We start from the raw sequence: 23,315 nt of genomic DNA, 5'->3' as shown, positions 1-23,315 counted from the left end.
TTTAGGGAAAAACTAAAAGCTACAGAGGCCATAAAGGGTGTAGCTCATTTTATGGGCTTCACTATTGGAGCTCTAAAAACTTTTTTTTTTTTTCAGAAAAACTTTTTGCAAAAATTAGCATGTAAACAAGAAGCCACTTCAGCCTCGGAGGTCGCATCACTATTTCCTCGCAGCCGTCTCGCTCGCGGGTCGCAGAGAGCGGGCCGAGGGTGCCTCCTCCTCCTCCGCAACTCCCCCCTGAGGGTAGACCACAAAACACAGCTTCTGTCCCCAGCACGTCATGGACTCTGCGAAGAGCAAATGTGCGGGTGGTTAATGGGGATGCTCAGGCTCTCCTAAGCAAAAGCACGATGCCAGGATGATCCAACTCGAGAACAACGCGCAGCCTCCAGAGAGGAAAGCAGGGCAGGTGGGAGGCAAAGCTCGTGGCCGTTTATTAGTCCTTTTGTGATAGCTCATTTAGCCTCCGTGGCATTAAGATTATGGTCCTGAGCGTCTGCTCTGGGACAGGCTGCTGTGAGCAAGCTGAGTGGACTGGGGGCAGCATAGGGGCACGCAAGGAGGCGGGAGGGAGCAGCCCAGTTGCCCAAAGGCAAGTGCTGTCTGGCCACTTTGTGCCAGTGACCAAGAGCAGTGGTCGGGCTTGTGCGGCCAGTTCCCTGGCTGTTTGAGTGCCGATGTGCTGGACGTTGAGCAGATCCCTGCAGACCTGAGCCCAACCAGCGGCCCCAGGAGTGCAGCGAGGCACCGCGGCGCTGGCTTACCTATTAGCCTATTTACACACTTTGGTTTGTTTCTCCAGTAGACTCCAAGGAAGAACACTGGCACTCCGGTTAAAATGATAATGAGTCCAACTCCGCAGACGACCGGCTCAGAGTATAAGCTGAAGATCAGCAGAAATGCCCAAAACGCCAGGTAAGTGATGGGAATGAGGAGATTCACCTACCAGGAGAAAGCAGAGCAGAACATGACCGTGCAGAGCAACAGCGGTGGCTGACCAGTGGTGGGGGCTGCAGGGGACTGTGTGCAGCGCTGCAGCTTCAGGACCCCCCGTGGGTCTTGCCTCCTCCTTCCCTCTGCCACTGTCGTTCTCTCCGCCCATCCTGGCAGTTTCGCAAGGGGTCTGCCTGTGTATCCCGTTTTTACGCTTGTGGCACTTTGGGACCGTAAAACGTTACTATTACCTCAAAAAATAAACCGTCCTTCAAAATGGGAGGATGGAGCGCTTGGTGTGCCCGTCCCACCCTTGGCATCGCTATTGCAACCAAGAGATTTAGCTTTACCATTCTCACCTTGATGGGTCTGAAGATTTTGGGTTTCTTCCAGCGTAACACAATCAGGCCTATAATTGTCACTCCGTAGCAGAGGTAGTTAATAAACGACACGTAGTTGATTAGCGTGTATGTGTCTCCAACAAGCATGATGATAAGAGTGGCCAAACACTGCAATGAGAGAAACATAGCCTTACTTGAGTCATTACTAGAAAAGGTAGCTCAAACCCAACAAAAACAAGCAAAAAACTCATCAAAGCATAAACTCTTTTTGTCTATGGCTCCTGCTGGGCACCTGCTGCCTCCTGAGGTGTGGCACGTTGTCCCCGAGTGGTGCTGCTGGGGCTCAATGGGGACCCAGGGCTATTGGGGCAGCTGGACCCGGGACCAGTGGGTCTGTTGGCAAACACCCCGGGGACGCTGGCAAAGGTGGCCCCGCAGCTGGTGGCCAGGCAGGGCCGGGAGGACCGGCAGAGCTCCCTGCTGCCCCACTCCCCCCATTGCTGCTGCCTGGTTTACAGGGTATTGACTCCCATGGCGAGGACTGGTGATGAGCGGAGGATTTCTTGCGGGCTAATGGGTTGTGGTCACCGCACTACGATGCTGCAGGTGCCCGGTGTATTACAAAGAGGGAGAGCTTTGCCCTTTCCCCCCACCGGCCCTCGGCTCACGCTGCAGATGACCAATGTCATTCATCTTTTGAGCATTGCTCATATTTGCAAATGGGCAGCTGGAGGGTGGAAATTTCCATGCCTACACTTGCTTGTTTGTATGTATTTCGGCACAGCTCTGTGGAGTCAGGAGGGCTGGCCTGGGGGTCGGGGGGCTGCTCCTCGCGTCCGCACCCCTGCCGGCCAGTACCCCGGGAGCTGAGCCGAGCCCCAGCCTGCACCACCAACCCGTCCCGTGAACATCGTCTGCTGGTGGCCAGAGCCTGAGGGAAATTAAATACCCAGATCCCTCCAGAGCACTCAGGATTTTGCTCTGTGTTACTCCAGGCTCTCTTTTTGCTTATGTGCCTTTTTCTCAATTGGCTTTTTCAATAGCAAAGCCCCCTCGGGAGGGAGGGCTTCTGCACTAGGAGTCCGGCACCACCACAGTCAAATGACCCTTTGGTCCCTGTGGTCCACCTCTTCAAAGCCTGGCAGGCCTGGCAGGGGGATTTCAACACCTCGAGCAGTCTCCCCAAGAAATGGATTTTAAATGGGACAGTGTTTTATATGGGCACCATGTAACATATTCCCTGCTTTCCTCTGACAGATGCACAGTGTTGTAGGCACAGTCGACCCTCTCCTGCCCCTAACGGGTTTTGCGGCAATGCTGACACCGCTGGGAGTGGTGAGGACTCGTGCGTGGGTGACACTGAGGTGTCAGCTCTGCTCCCAGCGTGGGTGCAATCCTCGGGTGGTAGGAGGGCAGAGAGGGTGCAGCTCCCCATCGCTGGCCGCAGTCGCACAGCAGGCAGGAGAGCTCTTGCAAAAAAAACCCAGTCTGTTTATTTTACATTTAGCTTGGCCCCTTGGTTTTTGAAAGGATTAGTAAAAATACAGGTCTCGCTGGTGATGTTAAAAAGGCCTTTCTCCTTGTACAAAGAAACCTTTCTCCATTCAAAGAGCTAGGTGTGATTCATTGGAAGAGAAGAAGGAAACTCATGTATTAATTAGGTTTGCCTAAAGTCTGACCTGGTTTGCTATTGTAGCTGCCTACGCTATAGTATTTTTATATTTCTATTTGTTAAGAGATTAATGTTTCCTGGCAGCATTTGATATACCCTGAGCTGCATTAAAACGCCTTCAAATGACGAATGGCTGCACAGCGCTGGTCCTGTGATCAGCTCTGTAATTCACGGGGATGGTTTGAGCAGGGCTGGGGCTGGTGCACACTGGGTGGGTCAGACAGCTCAGCTCGGACAGCCTGCTCCTGTTGGGGCTGGTTCACAGCGAAACAGCCTCTGAAACTCAGCCTCTTGTTTCAGCCGATGAATTTTTAGGGCAGGGCAGGGCAGGCTGTGGGCAGCTTACCCCGAAACCCTGCACAGGCAGCACATGAGACGTTTGTGGTGGGGCACGCAGCCCCGGGAACACCATAAAGGCTCAGCTAGACGCTCATTTTGTCATAAAATCGGAATGTGCAGGAGGCTTATTTGGTGAAATTTGGCCTGGGTGTATAGTTCCAGAATTGCTGTTAGAGCTGGGAGACACCTTCCTCGTGCATCTGGAGTCAAACCCTCGCTGTTTTTATACCGGTGGCAGACCTGCAGTTGGCAGCAGTTGATGCAGCCAAGATTTCAAGCAAATGCCCTTCAGGGAATTTCCTTGCTTCGGCCATGCAGCCGCGGATGGCAGTACCGGGAGTCATTTTCCACTTTAATGTCTTCTATGCTACAGTAAACCCCACCACATATCCTAGCTTCACTATTCAGTAAAAGTGTATGAAGCTCTTTCTTTGTTTCAAATAATAACTTCTCTTAGTCATTAGTATCGTGGAAATTTACGCTGTATAAAAAGTGAGGAAAGTCTTCCTGTGGGAGCACACCATCATCCTGACCAGCCCCGAGCCCCCCCAGTGCTTGGCCCAGTGGTTTCTAACCTTTGCAGGTGACCTCTTGTCTGCCCGACATGCCATTTGGCAGACATGTTATTCAGGGCCATTGTAATCATTGTCCCGACTTAATTTTTTGGCCCATGGAAAAGAAATACCACTGGTCCTCAGAGCACGGCCTGATCGTCCCTCATGAGATGTCTTGCTCACTGAGAGTAAGTGACTTTGGGAGCACTTCGTCCTCTCCCAGGGAACTGCCATGTCTCTGGCTTTGGTGGCAGGGTCAAAACCAGCCCAGCCAGTAGCAGTGGCCATGGGGATTTCCAGATGTTTGTGGAAGGCGGGCAAAAGAGCTCTTCTTAAATGAAGTATCTCTGTTTCCAAAGCCAGTCTCTACCTCTGCTGTGGGGAGGACAAGTGGTGATGGGCTTAAATTGCAGCTCAAGTTGGGCATGAGGGACCGCTCCTAGCGCCAGGCGTGGTCGGGAGCGGAGGGGTTACTGCCGAGGCCGACGGCTGCTCCTCTCTGGGGCTGCCAGGGCTGCTCGGCTGGTGCCCACCCGCAGCGCTTGGGGCCGACGTGCGTCTCCTCCGGCGTAAAATGGCCTCCCAGGGGTTTTCCCAGCCCTCCTCCCTGTGATTGAGTGTCTCTAAAAGCAGGTTACAGGGCAGCAGGGCCGGGATGGCAAAACTTACGCAGACGAGCAGGGCAGGGATGGGCGTGCAGTGCTTGACGTGGATCATGGCAAGCAAACTTGGCAAATGGCCTTCTCGGGCACCAGAGAAACATAACCTGGAAATAAGGATAGTGATGCTGAATCCACTGGGTGCGCGACAGCCTCTTCGATGTCTATCCGTGTAACGTCTCTAACCTCACCCGCCCGCGTGGGTCTCGCCGTGTGGGGGAACTGCGGCCTGTGGGTGCTGGGCTGCCACCAGGGAGACCACTGGGCACCGAGCGCCTGCGTAACCCTCGTGAGTTATTTAAACTAGGCCCTTCCGTATGTGAGACCTTTAATGGGTAATGTCGTCTGTGACACAACCCGCTCTGAGGTGCGGAAGTACTGCTGAGGGGGAGGCCGGGAACCCGTCCTGGCCCCGTGGGCCGGCCGGCCTTGCCGCCTCACCCAGCGTGGGATGGGCGCCACAACGAAGGGTGTGTGGGGATCAGCCATGCAGAGCTACGGCATAAAACCCCTCATAGACAATGTTTCCAGTGTCAAAAGGGTTTGGGATGAGGTTTAACATGCCTTAACATTTCACTTTTAAGTGCGTAACCTGTTACATATGCACTCAGTTTTGTTGCACCTCATACTCACGAAATTGCTGAGAAATAACTTTCCCAAGGTACTTAAGACTTCAGTCGTTTCCTCGAAAAAAATTTTATAACTTTTTAATTAGGTTCAGAGAGGCCAATTAATATAAATAGACTTTACAGACTACAATATAATAGACTTTACAGATCCTGGCCCCGCTATCAACAGTGTGCAGGCAAACTATCTTGCCTGGAAGGAGTTTTTTCCAGCTTGGGAATGGAAATGTCTGTAATTGGGAACAGCACCAGGCCCTAAAACTCCTCTTTGAGCAAAGCACGGTTTAACTTGTAGCTACTGGAACTTTATTGATGTAAAATGACTTTTGGTTCCACACTAAAGCCATGTTTCGCTGTTACTGTGAGTTATTCCACATCTGCAGACACTCTCAGTAGCTCATAAGGATTGTTTTGCAAGAGATTCTGCAAGTCAATATTATATTTGCTGATTCAAAACAGAGCAATTCATAACTAAACGTATCCAACGCGCCCAACAACAACCTCATGCTCTACAACACACAAAATGTCTAGCTAGCATTTCTTTAGCAAATGAGATTAAAACAGCCCCTCCCCAAATTAGATAACGTTCATAAAATTGTACTCCATCTAACCTTGATGAGGTAAAAAGGTATCCATTTATTCCTCCAAATGTAGATAGGGCCACTGAGACTGGCATAACCCAGGAAAAATAGCCCAGTAACTTTTCACCAAATGTCTAAAGCAACAGAAGGCAGAGAAACTGAAATACACTGCAAAGCATAGAACTGACATCAAAGTGTATTTTAGACATCCAGGGAATGGTTTACTTACTACCGCCACAGCGTTGGAGGACAAGAGCTCTTGGGGTGACATGGCAGTGAAATATGCAATGTTGGTGAACGTATACACGAATGTCACCAATGGGATGGATATGAATATGGCACGAGGTAGGTTCCTAATAAAAGAATTAGGAGGGTAGATAAGAAATTACAGTCATGCACAGCGAGACCACAACACCCATGTACGGCCCCGGGGAGGTCACCCAGCTGGCTGGTTTCCTCAGCTGTTTCTCTGGAGGGAAACGCGCTTCCATCGGCTCTGTCACCCGCTGCAGGTTGGAGAAGGCTAAAAGTGCTACGAAATGCCACATCTGCAGGGGTGCTCCCTGGGACAGAAACACCACGTCACCCTTTGGGCTGTGGATTGGGATGGAAGCAGCGCGCTGCTGAAAAATGAAATGGCCGTTTCTCAATAGCCCTATGTACAGGCATCAGTGGTGGAATAAAATGCCTTGTTTCGCTCTACCTTCACCTGCTCTGGAAAGGAACGGGACCCTGCTGTTCAGGTGGCTGCCTTGACCCGTCCCATGCCGTAAACCTGGTCAGGTCGTGCAGCACTGTGGCAGCTTACAGCAGTACCACTGTACTTCACCTCCGATCCAGAGACCTCCTCAGAGGTGGACAGCTGACCTGTTCTGTATCTAATGCAATAATGCATGTTTCTCTGTGTGTCAGATTTGGAAAAAAGTTTTTAAAAAATGTATTTAACCTTTGGGATTTTGAACAGGTTTAGTAAACATGGGAAGGATTTTTGGTTATCCAATTATTTTTTATATTTTAGTTTCCCCTCAGAGGCCGCAAAAATAATAAAAAAAAAGGCCATTTGCTCCTTTTTCTCTTTATTTCTGAACTAGAGCCATATTTGCCTTATTTAAGTCATAACTTATCATTATTCAACTTTGAAATTGTGGTGGTCCATTAAAAAGTTGGTGTTTTATTGAGGGTACACATTACCACACGTTCCTCATTCCTGCCAAGATCTCTGGATATGCACTTTGCCATTCACTGGTGTGATAGTGTGTGCAGAGCTGCTTGTAAGGCTGCAGTTTTAATTCATTCCTACCCAGGCTGTGCAATAGTTTAAATTTCTCCTTGTTTAATTGCTGTGTGCGTTGGATGCTCAGAAATAACTAACGCTCCAAGGAGCTGCTCTTGGCATTTGTCGTTCCACTTCATCAGGTCAGAAATGTTGAAACATTTGAGCTTTGCTTTACTAAACTAAAAATCACTTTCCCTCCAGCTTTCCCAGCCTGCTCATGATAAATCATTTCCAAGCTCCTGCCCGTAGCCAGGACCAGCAGCAACCCAATGCTGGTCGCCCCATCCATGCTGGTGCACGGAGTGCTGCCTTCACCGCCCAATGTTTTAATCTTCTCTTTCAGGTGACTGTGGGAGATCCCCTTTGGGTGAAGAAGCAAAGGACTTCCAGCATAATTCAATATTATTCTAATAGAAGTGATTCTCCCAACAGATACTTCTGTGGCATCTCATCAATGCTTAATATTTTGCCATAGAAGCACTGTATGATTGAATAGTGCCATGAAGACATGGCTTTGTCTATAGGCTGGTTTGGTTGAGTTATTGCCTTGAAATTAAAAATGTATTTTTAATTTCATTGTTTCTTTAATTTGCGTGCTGTCTGTTCTAAACAAAAAATCCCTCTCTTCTCTAGAAAGACCGGGCCCATAGAGAGGAAAGGACACTGCTGCAGGTTATTAAATGAATAATATTACCAGATGACTCCAATGTCTCAGCACTTCAAGAAAATGTGGATGGCATGGAAATGGATACTTGCCTGCGGGGATCAACCAGTTCTTCTGTTACATAGTTCAAGAAGTTCCAGCCACTGAACGCAAACGACCCTTGAAGAAAAGCTAACGCTAAATGCCCCACGGATGGAGTCATCCAAAAATTGAATGCGTTGCTTGGTGTCAGCTCTTCGTAGTTTCCTGCACAGAGAGCGCAAGCAAGAGATTAAGCCACCCCTACCTACCAGAGACACTGGAAAATAGGTAAACTTTTGCTTTTGAGTCTTTATTTTTATTCTTGATTCCTTACTGGATTTGGGACTTCACGCTCTTCATGTCAGCATGGGCTGGCACTGCTCTTGCAGTGCTTCTGCGGGACGGTGTCCTGGGGAGGCAGCTCGGGCTGTTGGCACGGGTGTCCCTCGCTGCCAGCTGTGCCACCGCACTGGTGCCACTGCCACCACTCATGGGAGCCTTTGCCAACCTGCACTGTCTGAGGATGGCTCCTTGGTGGGGTAAATTCCTACCTTAATGCGGTTTTCTTCTACAAGAGTTTGGTGTTGTTCAGTAGAAATACTGAAAAATAAAATGTCTATGGGTCTGGAAGATTTGTCAAGATTGTGGGACCACTGAGAAAACAACTTTTCTGCTCTCTGCAAATGATGTACTTCATATTCCTTTATAAGACTCATCACATATATGATAAAAGCATTGTGAGCCCTTTGTGTTCTCCTCTTTCTATTAAGTTGGTGAAACAGCGGGACTTCTTTTTGCCTATTTTTAATCTTGTAAGTGACTTTTGGTAGGAAATTGGACTCGTGCCCAAAATGAAGCAGGTGTCTTCCTGCCATGGGCAAGGCATCGCTTATGCATTTCACACCCAGAGCACTTCCAATTTAAGGAACATACGACAGAATAAAAAATTTTAGTAACTATGCCGAAACATTCTCAGCTGCCCTCCTTTATTCTATCAAACCTGACAAGGTGGGCTGGAAAGGGACTTGTTTAAGGGGATACAGCTGATTTCTCTGTCGTGCCATCCTCTCCATGGCTGTGTGAGCACACAGCCCCGCGGCTCAGCCAAACCCAGCGCTCCATTGGGTCGGTTTGTAAGGAGGAAACAGTGCAGTAAGTGAGAAAAATCAAGTCTATCAACAGTACCATACCCGCATTAGAGCTATCTCACAGAGTACCTTTAAAGATCTGTATGAAGCCCACAATAATGATAAGGGTCAGGGCTAAGAGTTTTCCTGCTGTAAATATATCCTGAATGCGCGTTGCCCATCGAACACTGGAGCTGTTGACCCAGGTCAGGAGGACTGGAGAGCAAAAGATGGAATTCAGTGAAATGAAATAATTTTTATTTAAGAACACACAGTCAAAGCGTTGAAAGACACGGACTGATGCACACGTTCCTGCGGGGAGCTCTAGTGTGGCCGGGAGCGAGGGTGAGGAGTGTTGCCTGGCCCTAGGGGACTCCCAGCTCGGGGGCATCCCTGGCAGCCGGCAGTCTCCCCCTTGGGCACTGCCGGCCAGGCCTCCCCCAGCTCGAGTGACTGTGCCTGAGCAGTGCTCAACATGCAGGGATCGCTGCCTGCCCACGGAAACGGTGAACATCTTCAGTCCCTGCAGCTCTGGTTTGCTTTTGACGGCTCCGTAAGTAATTAACGCAGAGCCAGTGGTGTGCTGTGCTTCCCACACACTCGCATTTGTGAATGTAAAAGAAGACTAGGAAGGGCTCGAGTGGTGGTGGGTAACCTGCATGAGTGGGTAACCCGTGCCAGTGGGTAGCCTGTGCCAGTGGGTAACCTGTGCCAGTGGGTCATCTGTGCCAGTGGGTCACCCATGCCAGGCACCCAGGGCTCTGCAGGGAGCACAGCACTGCCCCATCCCACAGGCTCACCAGCCGCCCCTTTCCCCAGAACCCGCAGGGATCTGGGCGCTGTTGTGCCCTGCTCCCGCCTGCTGTGCCTGCTGTGGGCAAGTGGGAGGGGACTGAATATCCCGCACCAGTCATGGTGCCTGTCCTGGGACCTCCCTGCTTGCCTTTCGGGTTGTGGCCATGACCCCAGCCTGGCTGGAGCTACCCCTCGAGTGGTCCCATACAAAACTGAGGCAAGCTTTGTGTGTGTGCGAGAAGCAAATACTCACGTAAACACACCATGGAGAGGATCCTGGAGGCATTATAGGGGGGGATACAGTTAGGGAAGACGGGCTGCAGGACATAGTTTGAGAAGGTCAGCGCAATGACGGCCAGACTGGTAGGGTACATGATAAGCACCGCGCTCCACAGCAGCAGGAACCTGAAAACACAAGAAGAACCACAAGAGGCAGTGCTGGGGGTGTGCTGGAGGAGGTAATGCACGCTCGGCTGTGTGGCACTTTGGGACTGCTCCTGAGGCATTGGGACTGACTGCCTTTGTCCCACTCAGACCTAACAGTCACCTACTTGTGCCCCTCCTCATCCCTTTTCCCATGTTCCCAGCGCAATCTGCATTTTAAGTTAAACGTTTTAAAGCAAATCACAGTTCAGGGACGTATGGAAGAGTGAGGAATATGCTCAGTGGGCACACTTTGAGTTAGTGCTGTACATCAAAGCGAAAGCATCTCTGCTGCTGCTGGGCTGACGTGTTACCCCAGCAGACGGCAGTGCCTACATTGGAGGCATCTCTGATGGGTTTCACCAGGGCACAGCCAGCTGCGCTCTCGGGGCTGCCACTGGCTCCCCCTTGGTCACTGGAGGGTTTCTTGTCACTGTTCGGGTTGGCTCTGTAACCTGTGCCGGGGCAGCTCCGTGTGGCAGCACTCTGCGATCACCCGTCTGGGGCCACCCAGGCCGGCTGTCTGCGAGGTTCCCTTGCAAATATGAAGTGAAAGATTTTTTGGTTTCTCTCTCTGGGAAAAGGAAAACAATACTTACCTTATAAAAGCAGCAGTGGATCTGTTTTAGTGTTTTAAAATACTTGAAGTACTATTATTTCTGTAGTGAGATGTAGCCATTGCGAGAAAGTGAAATCCTTCTTGCTGTGTGCATATACACACTGATACCGTACACATTCATTCATTCATATACATGCGTAAGTGTAGTGTGCAGGGATGCCCAGCACAAATGAGGATCAGGAATGACATTTCCAAATAAGACGGTGTAATTTCTCAACTACATGGGCAGCTCTTTCAGAAGCTGCTCCCTTCCACCAGCCCCTTAAACCTGGCACAGCCGAGGGGTGCGGGTGCCTCGGCCCAAGGGAGGGTGGCAGGAGTGCTGCTCACCGGCTGCTCCTCGGGCTGACTGTTTCTCAGTCCTGTCCTTTACTTTGCCCTGTTGTTTCTGAGAAGCGTGGCGCAATCTCACACTTCCTTTTTCTTATTAACTACCAGAGAGTTAATTTGGTAAACGGGCATGATGCAAGAGCTTGTTACCTTCCCAAATGGCACTATAGTTTTTAAAACCTGTTTTTGGTTTTTTTTTTTTTCCTTTTCTCCTGGTTTGAGGATACCTTTCTCTTAATTTTGTTGTGTGACTCCTTTTATTTTTTCCAATTTCTAATGTTTTTCATCGTGGTTCAGAGCAGTTTCCTCCAGTAATTGCTGTGTGCTCGTCGGTGCTGCGGGTGGTGTAGCTTTGGGATTCCCTGTTCAGTTTGGGGTAGCTCTGCAGACCCTGCTTGCTGGGTGAGTTAACCCAGCTGGTCCCCACTGAAGACTAAATATGACTTAAAGACTGCAATAATAATTTGCTGATAGGGTTAGGGTGCTGGCAGGGCTGAGTGAGGCCAAGTTCAGCCCTCGTTGCCCCTCCAGGAGCCCCAGCTGTGCGTGCCTGTGGGGCCACGGGGTTTGGTGGGCAGAGGCCACCAGCTCGTCCCCATCGCGTTTATCTTAGTCCATGCAATTTATGTAGGCTGAGAACTGTGTTCAGCTAAAAATGTTCAGTGGGGAGAATGACGCTGAGAGCAGGATTTCAGGCAGAATTGGCCCTTGCTTCTCTCTCTTGTATTGTGGAGTGCGTTACAGTTGGTATTGGGTAGAATATGGTTTAATGGGAATGTGAATAATTCAACAGATTTCTGACAGTCAGTATGTTTCATGCTGAATTGAAATGCATGCAGGACTGATAACACCAATTAAAGTAAATGCAGAATTTTAGCAGAGGATGACGAAGTTGCACTGTCAAACGGGAAGCTCAAAGGAGACAGGGCATTAAAATAAGAAGGAAGCTTGCCTGAGGTGTAGGCCCACTTTTACCTTGTTTTTTCCCAGGTAAGTTTTAATCAAAGCCTGGTTCTGAGAAAAGGACATCCATGCTGGGCCCTGGGCTAAGGCTGAGGTCCCTGCTCATCTGGGGCCAGGCTGCTCTGCGAGCACTTGCCAGGCTCTCGCGGTGCTGCCGGTGGCCACAGGAGTGGGAGACGAGGTCTGGCCAGGACGGCTGTTCTTGAGTTAGACTGCTTGTGGGGAGGTGGCGTTTGCTGTGGCTGGCAGGCAGGAATTAATCCCAACACTGAGTCTTCTAGGAAGTCTTTGCTTTTAAAGCACCACCTTTATCATCTGTTGTGTGGGAAGAGTTAAGCATACAATTTCCTTAGCAAAGAACAACGGTTCCAAATCAGCTATAATTAATTTAAGTGACACAGGGCTGAACTTTCCTGCAGATGTAACTGAGTTTCAGATGTCCTTGCTCTCGCGGCGCAGGCAATTTGACTAATTGAGGTCCAAGCGGAAGGGCTGGAGGGGGGCTTCTGCCCTGGGCAGTTGTGCAGATGGAGCGCAGAGTCCAGCTGGAAGCAGGGAGATGCCATCGCAGCACACCTGGAGTTGCTTTGCCCGGCTCTTCGGGTGGAAAGTTGGGGAATCACTGCCCCGAGGGCTGAGCTGTGGCACTGAGGGGGTCAAGAGCTGAACCCTATCCCATAGGCTTTCACAGCTACTCAGTAATTTATGGCACTACAAGAACCCCAGAAGTTAAATCTTCTCTCCTTGCTGACTAAGAAGTGATCAGACCTTTAGAAACAGACAGCTGAATGTAGAGATGAAGGAAGATGTGGCGGCTCTTGTGATTTTTTTTCCTCTCTCTCTTTTTTTTCTGTCCCCGAGCACTGGAGTTTGAATGGGAAATCTGAGCTCCTGCATGTGCTGATGGCAAAAGGGCTGGTACTCTGTACCCCACCTGTACTCTGAGCAAACTGTGGTTGTGTGTAACGAGCATCAATAGCTGCTCGCTGGATGGCCTCTGCTGTGTTTTGGTGTTGAGTTTGATCCAAAGCCCATTGAAGTTAATGGCTATCCTCCCATCAATGTGCATGTGCATTAGATAATGTCTCTAATTAGATCTCCACCTCTCCCACGCTAGAATAAGTGATGCTCCATGGTGGGACATGCGGCTTTTGGGAAGGTGTGGCATTCATGTGGAAGTGCTGGTCACCCCTGGACCAAACCTGATTTTTTTGCAGATATCTCTGCATACTAATTTCCTCCCCTGTGGAGAGAAATGAACAGCATGGTTTGATCTGGGCCTCTAATAGTCTAGTGGACTTGGTGAAATTGGTTCTCAAACATGTATTTGGGATGTCCCTGTAGTCCCAAGAGGATCTCATGTTAGATATAAAATATCATGGAGTCAAAGTAGCCTGTGAAAATAGAAAATTAGAGTGTACCCTATTTGTGCACAGTTTGAAATAGATGCTGTAGTACAGATCACCTTATCATGGGAAAAGCTGAACTGGTTTAAGAACGTTGGAGCTATTTTGAATATTATTAATATTACCCTACATTGCTGAAAGAATTATTGCCTTTGGAAGCTTTAGATTTTTTCAGCAACGGCAACAACAAAAAGGAAGCATAGAAGTATATTTGAAGCACGTTTTACTTGCAGTTTGGAGTGACACTTATCAAAGCCTTGGCTTAGAGCTGTGTGCTGATTTCAATACTATTGATTTTTAGTGAGGACGCATGTCCAGTCATCAGTCACTGCTGGTGAAGCAGCTATGGTAGTTGCAACGTTATTGCTGAGCATTCAGAAGACTTTGTATTTATCAGAAATGCACTATTAAGTTTTTCATGAAGCTGAATTTACTCAGTCTTCTGCAAGAATAGTTTGGGTTTTTTAGTTGTTTTTTTTTTTTTCCCTATTATTTACTATTAAGCCTATTATTTACTATTTTGGGCAATGTTCCTTGTACAACCTGCACAGTCATGCAAGACCGTATGTGTGTAAGATGGGCTGTGCTCAGACGGCTCCGGCAGCACAGGATGAGACGAAAGCAGGAAGTCTGCTCTCTGGTACCAGACCAGAGTCCAGTGCAAGAGGAGCCCCCCCTCTCCTCTTCCTTCTCCCCTGGCCGGGGATGCCGAGGAGCGTCCCTTCTGCAGGGTCGTCCCCAGCTGAGTCCGGCCACCACCGCCACCTGCTGCAGCATTTCATACACTGTCCTTTCGCCGGACTGGGACCTGGAGCAGAGCTGCTCCTCTGCAGCCAGAGCTCCTGACGGCTCAGGAGATGGACCTGGCCTGCCTCCCTCTCTTTTATTCTAGTCACCTTCTTATAGCACACCTAGCAGTGTTATGGTTTTTAATTTTTCTGTTACTTACACAGCCAGCTAGCAATACTGCCAGGCACAGAAGCTGGGGAATGTAGTACTGCAATGGCTGTTACAATCAAATAGTGCTTCTTTGTTCCTTATACCTCTCCAGGAAAACATAATAAATCGGGAGGATTTATTATTTATTCAGGGACAAGACAACAGAAGTGAAGAGGAAATGTCATGGTCTGGGTGGGCATGGCACAAGCTCCTATAATAAACATCTTTGTGTGAATGGACCAAACCATCCAGATTTGCAATTGGAAAAATCCTTTGGCAGATGCACTACAGCTTCGTGTGCTGAATGCAATGTTCTTTGCTGTAGAAGGATTAAATCAGAAGAGAAAATTTAACTTTTGGAGAAGCAGTGTTTTTTGTCTCGGGGAGGCACGGCCAGGGTTCCGAAGGGCCCCTTTCAGCTCGCAGCCCCACGTGCGAGTGCCAGTGGGAGAACAGCTGCTTCCCAAGTGGAAAGCTGAAGGTGCTTGTGAGGGTTCCCCAAAGCTGCAGGCTTCAGGTGGTGGTGCAGCAGGGCACAATCCCAGCCCGGCTTTACTGGAAAATATGACCGAGTCCCCCCTTTTTACACCAAAACCGACCTGGAGGCTTCTTGCCCGAGGCAACCCTTTGTCATACTTACGAGATGGTTTATTTTCTTGGGAGAAAACTCTCTTTGCAAAGCACGAACGGGAGCCCTGCTTCCCTTTGGGTGACAAGGTTGTACTTTTTTGGTATTGGTTGTGCATGGAAAGCGGGACAGCAAGCGAGTGGCTGCTGTAGCAGAGAGCTCCCTGCTGAGGGAGGCGAGAGCGTTCCTCTGCCCCCAGGTAGTAATCAATCAACCCCCCAGGTAGTGATGGATCAACGGGCGTGTGGTTTGTTACAGCAATTGTGTAGCGTGGTGCTTTCCAGGACCATGCAAATTCTCTGAACATGGCACAGAGTGAGCTGAGGAACAGCTAAGGCCAGGTTTAGTTGTACCTGATTTCTAATTACTCTCTTTTTCTCCCCTAGAAAGCATAATTATTTTGGTTTTAGAATCTTAGAATACTTTGGGTTGGAATGGACCTTTAAAGGCCATCTAGTCCAAACCCTCTGCAATGAGCAGGGACACCTTCAACTAGCCTAACCTGGCATTGAACACTTCCAGGGATGGGGCAGCCATGGCTTCTCTGGGCAACCTGGGCCAGGGGCTCACCACCCTCAGCATAAAACATTTCTTCCTGATATCTAATCTAAATCTCACCTCTTCCAGTTTGAAGCCATTCCCCCCTGTCCCACGTCTCCCCTCCCTGACCCAGAGTCCCTCCCCAGCTCTCCTGGAGCCCCTTTAGGCACTGGAAGGGGCTCTGAGGTCTCCCCTTTTTGGCCTTCTCTTCTCCAGGCTGAACCCCCCCAACTCTCCCAGCCTGTCCTCCCAGCAGAGGGGCTCCAGCCCTCCCAGCAGCTCCAGGGCCTCCTCTGGCCCCGCTCCAACAGCTCCGTCTCCTTCTGCTGGTGGGACCCCCCGAGCTGGAGGCAGCACTGCAGGGGGGTCTCCCCAGAGCAGAGCGCAGCAGAGGGGCACAGTCCCCCCTCGCCCTGCTGGCCACGCTGCTGGGGATGCAGCCCGGGGTGCCGGTGGCAAGCATGATGCCTCCTGTAGCTGGAGTAAGGCAGCTTCAATTTTTTGTGAAACTCTGATGGTTTCTGGCCTCCCTCACAGCGGTATTTCAAGGACAGCACTTTGGACTGCTTGTGCAGTTTTATGTTCTTTCATGTTCACGATCTGTGCTTGCAGGCCCCGTTCCCAGGAGCTGGCGATGGGGTAAGCTGCTGACTGCCCGCTGCAGCGTCCTGGGGGAGTGCGGGGGCTTTGCTGTGCAGCTCCCACCCCCCGTGAGAGAACAAACCTCACTGAAGACGAGTGGAGATTTTGGTTAACCAAGCCAATGTTGTTGTCAGTCACCTCAATCTGTGCTGCGATGCCAGCATAGTTTTCTCTGCAAACCGTTCAGAGGAGCGGTTCCTCCGACTGAAGAAACACAGATTTTCATGAGAACTAGTGCAAGGCAATGGCTTAAGTCTGACAAGCATCAGAAAACCACCTTGTCACTCCCTGTGTTCAGACGCTGGCTGTGTCCAGTGCCTGGCTGGCACTGAGCCGAGGCAGGGATGAGCGAGGGGACAGCCCATGGGACGGGGGGACAGCTCGCCCACGTTACGCCTGTGCCGATTTACTCCAGCTCACCTGTTACGAGCTTGTTTTCCATCTCAAATGAGAAGGAATATTCTTTTCTTATTTGCTGCCTTCTCTCTCTAGTTCGCAGTCACGGTGCTTATTTTTCACAAGTAAAACACCAACATGTGCCATGGCCTCTCTGCCTGCAAATGAGCGAGCTGGCCAGAAAGTTTTGCTGCTTCTCTAGTGAGCTGTGAGTACAGGCTGTTGGTTCCAGTTTTCTTGTTGAAGACAAAATAAAATATACAGACAAATATAAAAAATGACCTCTTCTCCCTTCCTCCCTTAGCCACACTACTCTGTTTGTGGTATTTTCAAAGAGAAATCATTCCCTGAGTTGGCATTTCCCCCCCTTTGACTTTGCAGCAGTTATTTCGTGCAGTCGCAGTAAGTGAGGCGGCGCTGCGAGCGGGCACCTGTGCCTGGGACGCTGCTGTGGGCAAATCTCCTTCTCCAGCAATTTTCTGTATTCTGCTGCAGGAAGGTCTCGCAATGCAATGCCATAGAAATATTTGCTGCCTCCTGCACTGGCAGGCAACGGAGGGCTTTGGTTTATGATCTGAGCTCCAGCCTGGCTCCCCTAATGCCTGAAGCTCCTCAATGCAAGGTACCCATCATTCATGGCCGGCACGCAGGTAGGGCACTTGGACACAGCATCATTTACAGCGCCCTTCTTTCCTTTCACAGGCTTTACTGAGTCAGAGAGGGAAGGGAAAGGTCTGTGGCTCTGTGCAGGGGCAATTTGGTATTTCTAATGAGAGCAGAAAGAATGACTTTGCAAAAGCATTTTATTGACAAATGTTCCCTGTTTCTTCCAAGTCAGACATCTTTTCCACACTTAATATACCAAGCATAACCATGTTTTCAAATTACTTTATAGAGATAGGGTACTTACCCAGCTAACCCACCAAAAATCTCTGTGACGTAGGAATAATCCCCTCCTGATTTGGGGATAGTGACTCCCAGTTCGGCGTAACATAGCGAGCCAAGGGCAGCCACCCCACCGCCAAGCACCCAAATAATGAGAGCGAGTCCCACCGAGCCGGTGTGCTCCAAAACTCCTTTTGGCGAAATAAAGATCCCAGAACCAATGATATTACCTGGAAAGGACAAAAGGATTGCAGTAAGGTAAAAGAAAGTGAGAAATGCACTTGCATTTTCTTTTTTTTTATTAAAAAAAAAGGGAAACAAACCCACGACCCCCACCCAGCTGCCAAACAGGAGCCCCCCACCAAACCCTCTCTTCCAGATCTTGCTTGATTGTATTTTATCTGGTTGTGCCCCGGGGATAGCACTGCCGTTTACCAGCAGTGGAGGGTAAGCGTGTGCCCGGCTCTGCTGGAGCACAGCAAGACTCGGGTGAGCATCCGTGTTTGCAACGAGCGGTTTTGTAGCACCAACTCAGACAGCTGCTGTCACCCGCCATGCCCTGGTATTTTATCGGAAGGAGTTAGAAGCACCTTTGTAATGAGGATTTTACTCTCCTCCTGAATCTAAACAAAATAAGGCCCATCTTCAGGGCAGGTTGGGAAGTCAAAGCCCCCTCCATAGCATTATCTATCATGTAGGAGCGAAGAGGTGCTCTTGCCACCACGGCAGGTTTAGGATTGTGATTGAAAAGTCATCTCAAAGTCTGGAATATTAGAAATTAATTAATATTTTATATTGGCAATACCCGTGCTGCTTAGTCATTGCACATAGATTTTAAGAGGATATTGTGCAGTGACTGAAATATCAGACAATGTGGACTTTGTCCTACTCATTTTGTCTAATTAGCATGTGAGCTGGGGTAGCGCTGGGTGTAGAGGGGAGTGCTGGGTGTCACAGATGCTCTTTGTTCGCACGGGGCCAAGGCACGGCTGTCCCCCCGCACCAGCGGGAGCTGCTCTGCAAGAGGTGTTTCATAGCTGCTCAGGGTCTGGAAGGAGAGGTTTCTTTTGTCACTCTTGGTACTTTTAGAGTGATACCTCTTTTTCCAAAAGGATGTGAAGACCCTGCTGTTGTAGGAGTCTGCTGAGGCCTTTCTTCTTTTATGAGTTAGTATTAAAATCCTCACTGATAGAACTGAATTTCAGCCCATGCTGTTGAACAGCACCCCTGATCAGAGTAGACATGAAAATAAAATACTGGATACTGGTCGTTAATAAGGTATTGTCATCTAAACCAGATTCTCAGCAGCCTTTGAACCTGCGCGTCATCAAATCTAAGCTGTCTTCCTCCCCTCTGCTTTTTAAATGCTTTTCAGCTTGCAATGTATAGCAAGTTCCCTAAACGCATCTAGTTATGCCAAATTTTGCTGCATTTGGATTCAGTTCTGTCCTCGTGTTTCTTAAAGCAGCTTCTGGAAGTGCAGCTCATCCAACCAGTCTTTAGCTGTGGAGGGAATCCCTGGGGAAGACTGAGGCATCTCTCACCTGAGCCCTCCTGCTGCAGGTGGGGCAGACACCCTCTGGGACCAGAAGCACTTTCTATGTATTTTTAAAAAAACAATCAGGCCAGGGATGTAGATGTTATCAAAACTACATCATACTAGATTAACAGTAAAATTAAATATAGGTGTACATTAAGTGAAGTAGCCCAGGGAGCCCTAACCACTGCTGCAGCATCAGTCCTGCAGCTCGCTCTGAAGGAACGGGGCTCAGTGTGGATGAGTCACACAATATTATTCACAGCGCCGATAGATTTGTCCTGGGTCTTCCCTACTGGGGAGCTGCATCGATGGAGTGGAGTGGTGAAATCTTTCAAGAAGATAGATGAGGAGTTAATGTATTGCTAGAGCATATATAATACTTGATAAAATTCATGGGGCTTTTTGGTCATGGTTTCTCCTGCTGCCTGAAGCATTGCAGCATATTTAAAACAGACACACTTTTCTGGCAGACTGGTTGTGCCCTGCTCAGGAACTGTAACGAGTCCTGGATTTAAGCTGAAAAAGAAACACCTGCCATAGCAGTTTAAAAACTGCCTCTGGCACTGGTATGTGCTGCGGTTGTAAGTTATACTCGTGCATGTGCAGAAAGTCCTTAAGTTATAAAGGACCCTAAAAAATGATCCTCTACCTGCCAGCATAGATACCGGTGTGTATCTGTTTTTCACAGACCAATGCACCCCAAAATATGGCAATTTTGGGAGGAGCCAGTGGTATTTTGGGGAACATACTGAATTTAGGACATGCTGCTTTTCACCCCAATAGGTCTGTAGGTTTTACTCCCCTCTTTGGGACAGGACAGTGCTCGTTCCTGTTCTGGCAACCCCAGTACTGAACGAACAGGAATCGCCCAAAGACGGAATAACCCGTAAACGAGTCCCCTGGCTCCTCTCGCACCATCTCCTCCTGCTCAGGGCTCGCTTTTACCTTAGCTCAGGTTTGCTGTGGTTTTGGACAGCAAACAGCAGATGCAAATGCCCATCCTTCAGCACGTGCTCGGCGAAATCCTCTTTCTGCTCCAGTCACTCGAGAGTTTGTAAGAGAGATACTCAAGAACCTTGAACTTGACAAATTCCATGAATTTATTTTTTTTGCTTATTCACAGAAACAACAGTCTGTGACAGGCATGAGCAGAAAGGTCAGACCTCACACCTATGCCTGCTTGATGTTTAAAAAAAGCATTTTTGTTCTTAACTCAGAGAAATTGGCCCATAAAATTGCTCAGGAGCTGCTCCTTGGTGTGAAAAGCTGACCCTGGCAGGAGAGCCAGAGCCAGCGAGACCGTGGGTGAGTGGCCCCCGCACGGCAGGTCGCACGCGTTCACCAAGACCCTGGGGAGCTCTCGCTCTGCTGCGCAGCGCTGCCGCATGTGTTACTTCACCAGAGAGGTGAAAAGAAGCTGCCATTTCTTTTCCTTGCTTCTATTTGTCTAGGATATGGAAATCACTCTCCACATTGTCCAAAAAAACCAACAATCATGACACTGGATAAGATCTTAGAACTGGTATGTTTCAGGCTATTTTACTTGCCTTCTGTGTTTTGTAATTTTTTTTTTTCAAGGCTTCATGGTTCAGATTTTGACAATTTTCTAAAACAACTCATGAGGGTTAGGAACATAATTTTTAAAGAAAAGCCGAGGTTCTCATGGAATAATACCACTTCAAGAGCTACTGTGAAAGGAGGGGAAAAAAAGGCAGCAAACGCCTAGACAGAAGAGATGACAAAATATGGTGCTGTACATCAGAAAGAGGGCATATTGTGGCAACTGGCTATGGTGAGACAAGAGGATGCAAGTAACAAAGGAAAAAAATTCCTATGATATAGGAATTTATGCTTTTTAAGTTTAATACTGAACAAATCTTTTTCCAGCTGCACTTTGTGTGCGGTGCTGTAACCTGCTGCCGGGGAGTTTTATCCCAGGAGGAGCTCAGCCTGTCCCCTGTGAGCCGCGCTCACAGCCCGAACGGCCCCATGGTGCCTTCGAGCCCGCCGGGGGTTGGACAAATCCAAACCAGCCGCTGTACTATGGCGGAGAACTGTGCGTAAGTGAGTTCAGACTGCTATCAGCCATGCTCCATCTCCGCTGGCTCATTGGAAGTGGGTCCCACACCAGGTTTTTGCCAAACAGAATGCGAACCCCCCTGTCCTTTGAGATTTCCAGCCCGTTATCTGATTACCTCTGGGATCTTTTGTGCTTGTCACTTTGACACCGAGACCTGGCCCTGCGATGGGTTTCCCCGACCCGTCGCCTGCACACGCAGCCCGGGGTTTTGTGCACAGGTCAGTGCCTCACGCCGATCACAACCACTCGGGATCTGGCACCGACCTGAAGATTAGGGCACGGGGCTTTAGTGAAAAATCCAGTGCTTTCAGCTCACCTCTGGCTTTTGAACTATGAGAGTGCACGTGGGGTCAGGTTTTTATGTTTTTCAATGTAACTCCAGGAGTTAAAACTCATCTTTTAAACAAAAGCTGAATTCTCATTAAAACACATAAGGAACTGCATTTTCAGGGGATACACTAAATATCACTGCACTTGTGAGAAAATAAAGGGATCTGGTAACACTTTGTGCATTCACTTAGCATGCAAAGTCCTTAGGGCATTTTTTATTTATCTGCAGCACACAATCCATGCGGACTGTAAAAATAATGTATCTTGCAGCCTGTTGAAAGTATTCAGCAGTTTTACTGACTGTATTTAGAAACCGTAATTCTGATAAAACTAAGAAATTTCCTGTGTGGTTAGCAAAGAAAAACATTGCTCATGCCTTTTTACCGCTTGTGCATTTCATTAGAGATCTATGTTATAAATCTGAATTTCTGAACGGGTCTGCAATACGGACTAGGAATTTGTCTAAGCAGCTCTTTCCCCTACTGAGCGAAATATTAACAACAAAGAAATTCTGCGCCTTTTTCTTTGGCTGCAGTGAGGTAAATCACTTTGTGACTAGTTGTTCAGTGAAAGATTACAGTGGGCAACATTCCCAAAAACCTGTGTGTGGTTCATGAGCGTAAATCCTGCCAGACTCCCACATTCACCGAGTGCTGGTCATTGTCCCCAGGAGACAGTGCTGCAACGCGGAAGGGGGGTCGCGCAGCGGGGAGACGCGAGGTTCACAGGCAGCCTCTGGCAGGTATCGCCGGTGGAGGGGATGCCCGCGGTAGCCGGGCGTCCCGCTTCCTCCAGCACCGCTGCAGAGGTGCATCCTGGGCGTGCTGGACCAGCGTAGGGGTTAGGCAGACAGGAGCCAGCATCCTCAGGGACTCTATTGCCCAGCTGTACCAGTGTGTTCCTTTGCGAGAGCTGTAACCAACGGTCTGAGTGCGTGTCTGGGTACCGCTATGAAGGGCAACTCCAGCATCCTCTCTCAGGGCCAAGAGAATGTACGCCATTATTTTTTAAAATGAAATGGTTGAGACCAACCTGGTTTCAGTTACAGCTTTCTTTTGATATATTGGTATACTGTATCCTCAACAGTAGATACAGAGTTTTCCCTGACAGCTGTGAATAGAAGGATAACCAAAAGTCCACCCGTCCTCTCAGGACTCCCACATCTCAGCAGACATTGTCCAGGCCAACAGGGTGACAGCCTGTGACATTATTTAAAATGGCACTCTTACAAACAAGTGCTGAAGCCGTGCCTCCTGCCTGCGAGTTAATAAATAAAGATATGTTACTTGAGTATGAAATATTGTAAAGACTCGACATCACTGTTTAACAGCAAGAAAAAAAGCGTCGTCAAAAGGAACGGTGCTTTACAAATTGTTTAAATCCAAACTGAATATGAGGTGGATTATGTCAATAATGGCGATGATGTAACTCAGCGTGGATATTTATTCATATATTATGTTAGCAGAAAACTGCTAAACTAAGCAGCCTTTAGTCCAGCTAATTGCCCGTTACTAATTGGCCCTCAGAAGTTAAGCACTGCTAATTGAGGACATTAGTGACGGGTTTTGATTGTCACTGCCTGTTTGTGCACCCGGGGCATGACACACCTGCAAACCCGGCCAAGCAGTAACACGCGTCGCACACACTGTTGGTGTGGCAGCACAGGCGCTCCCTCTGGCTGTACTTACTTCCAGTAAATACACTTGTGGCTCTGCGCGGGCCCACGTGCCGGCAGTGCCCGCTGCCCTGCGCCGGAGCTGTGCCGCGGCACCCAACGGGACGGACGGGCACAAGGTGCTGCTCAGCCGGTGCCCGGCTCCTCTCCAGCTTGTTAACACAAGTGTGGCATTTAATACAAGAGATTAGAAGTGCCCCCTGCCTTTAAAATACAAAGGGTAAGGGGAAGTTCTGAATCAACAAAGCAGTTTGGCTTAAAAAATTGCTAGGATGTAGGGATTTGGCTGAATGAAAACCTGCAAACCCTCCAAATGCACTTCCTTAACCGC

At 49.0% G+C, this 23,315-nt stretch overlaps 1 protein-coding gene across 1 annotated transcript; it reads right to left on the bottom strand.

Moving 5' to 3' along the window:
- Positions 1-22,123, bottom strand: SLC7A10 (solute carrier family 7 (neutral amino acid transporter light chain, asc system), member 10). Its single transcript, XM_009881409.1, has 11 exons — positions 21,957-22,123; positions 17,385-17,639; positions 9,842-9,993; positions 8,884-9,009; positions 7,738-7,891; positions 5,935-6,058; positions 5,736-5,839; positions 4,509-4,605; positions 1,293-1,442; positions 765-942; positions 1-287 (listed from the first exon to the last, which is right to left on the bottom strand). The coding sequence occupies exons 1-11, from the start codon at positions 22,121-22,123 to the stop codon at positions 160-162; spliced, it is 1,635 nt and encodes a 544-aa protein (XP_009879711.1). The 3' UTR covers positions 1-159.
- Between the last annotated feature and the right edge of the window lie 1,192 nt (positions 22,124-23,315).

This window comes from Charadrius vociferus, unplaced genomic scaffold (genome assembly GCF_000708025.1).
Source record: "Charadrius vociferus isolate BGI_N301 unplaced genomic scaffold, ASM70802v2 scaffold553, whole genome shotgun sequence".
Taxonomy (NCBI): Eukaryota; Metazoa; Chordata; class Aves; order Charadriiformes; family Charadriidae; genus Charadrius; species Charadrius vociferus.
This window is presented reverse-complemented; position numbering and strand designations above follow the sequence as displayed.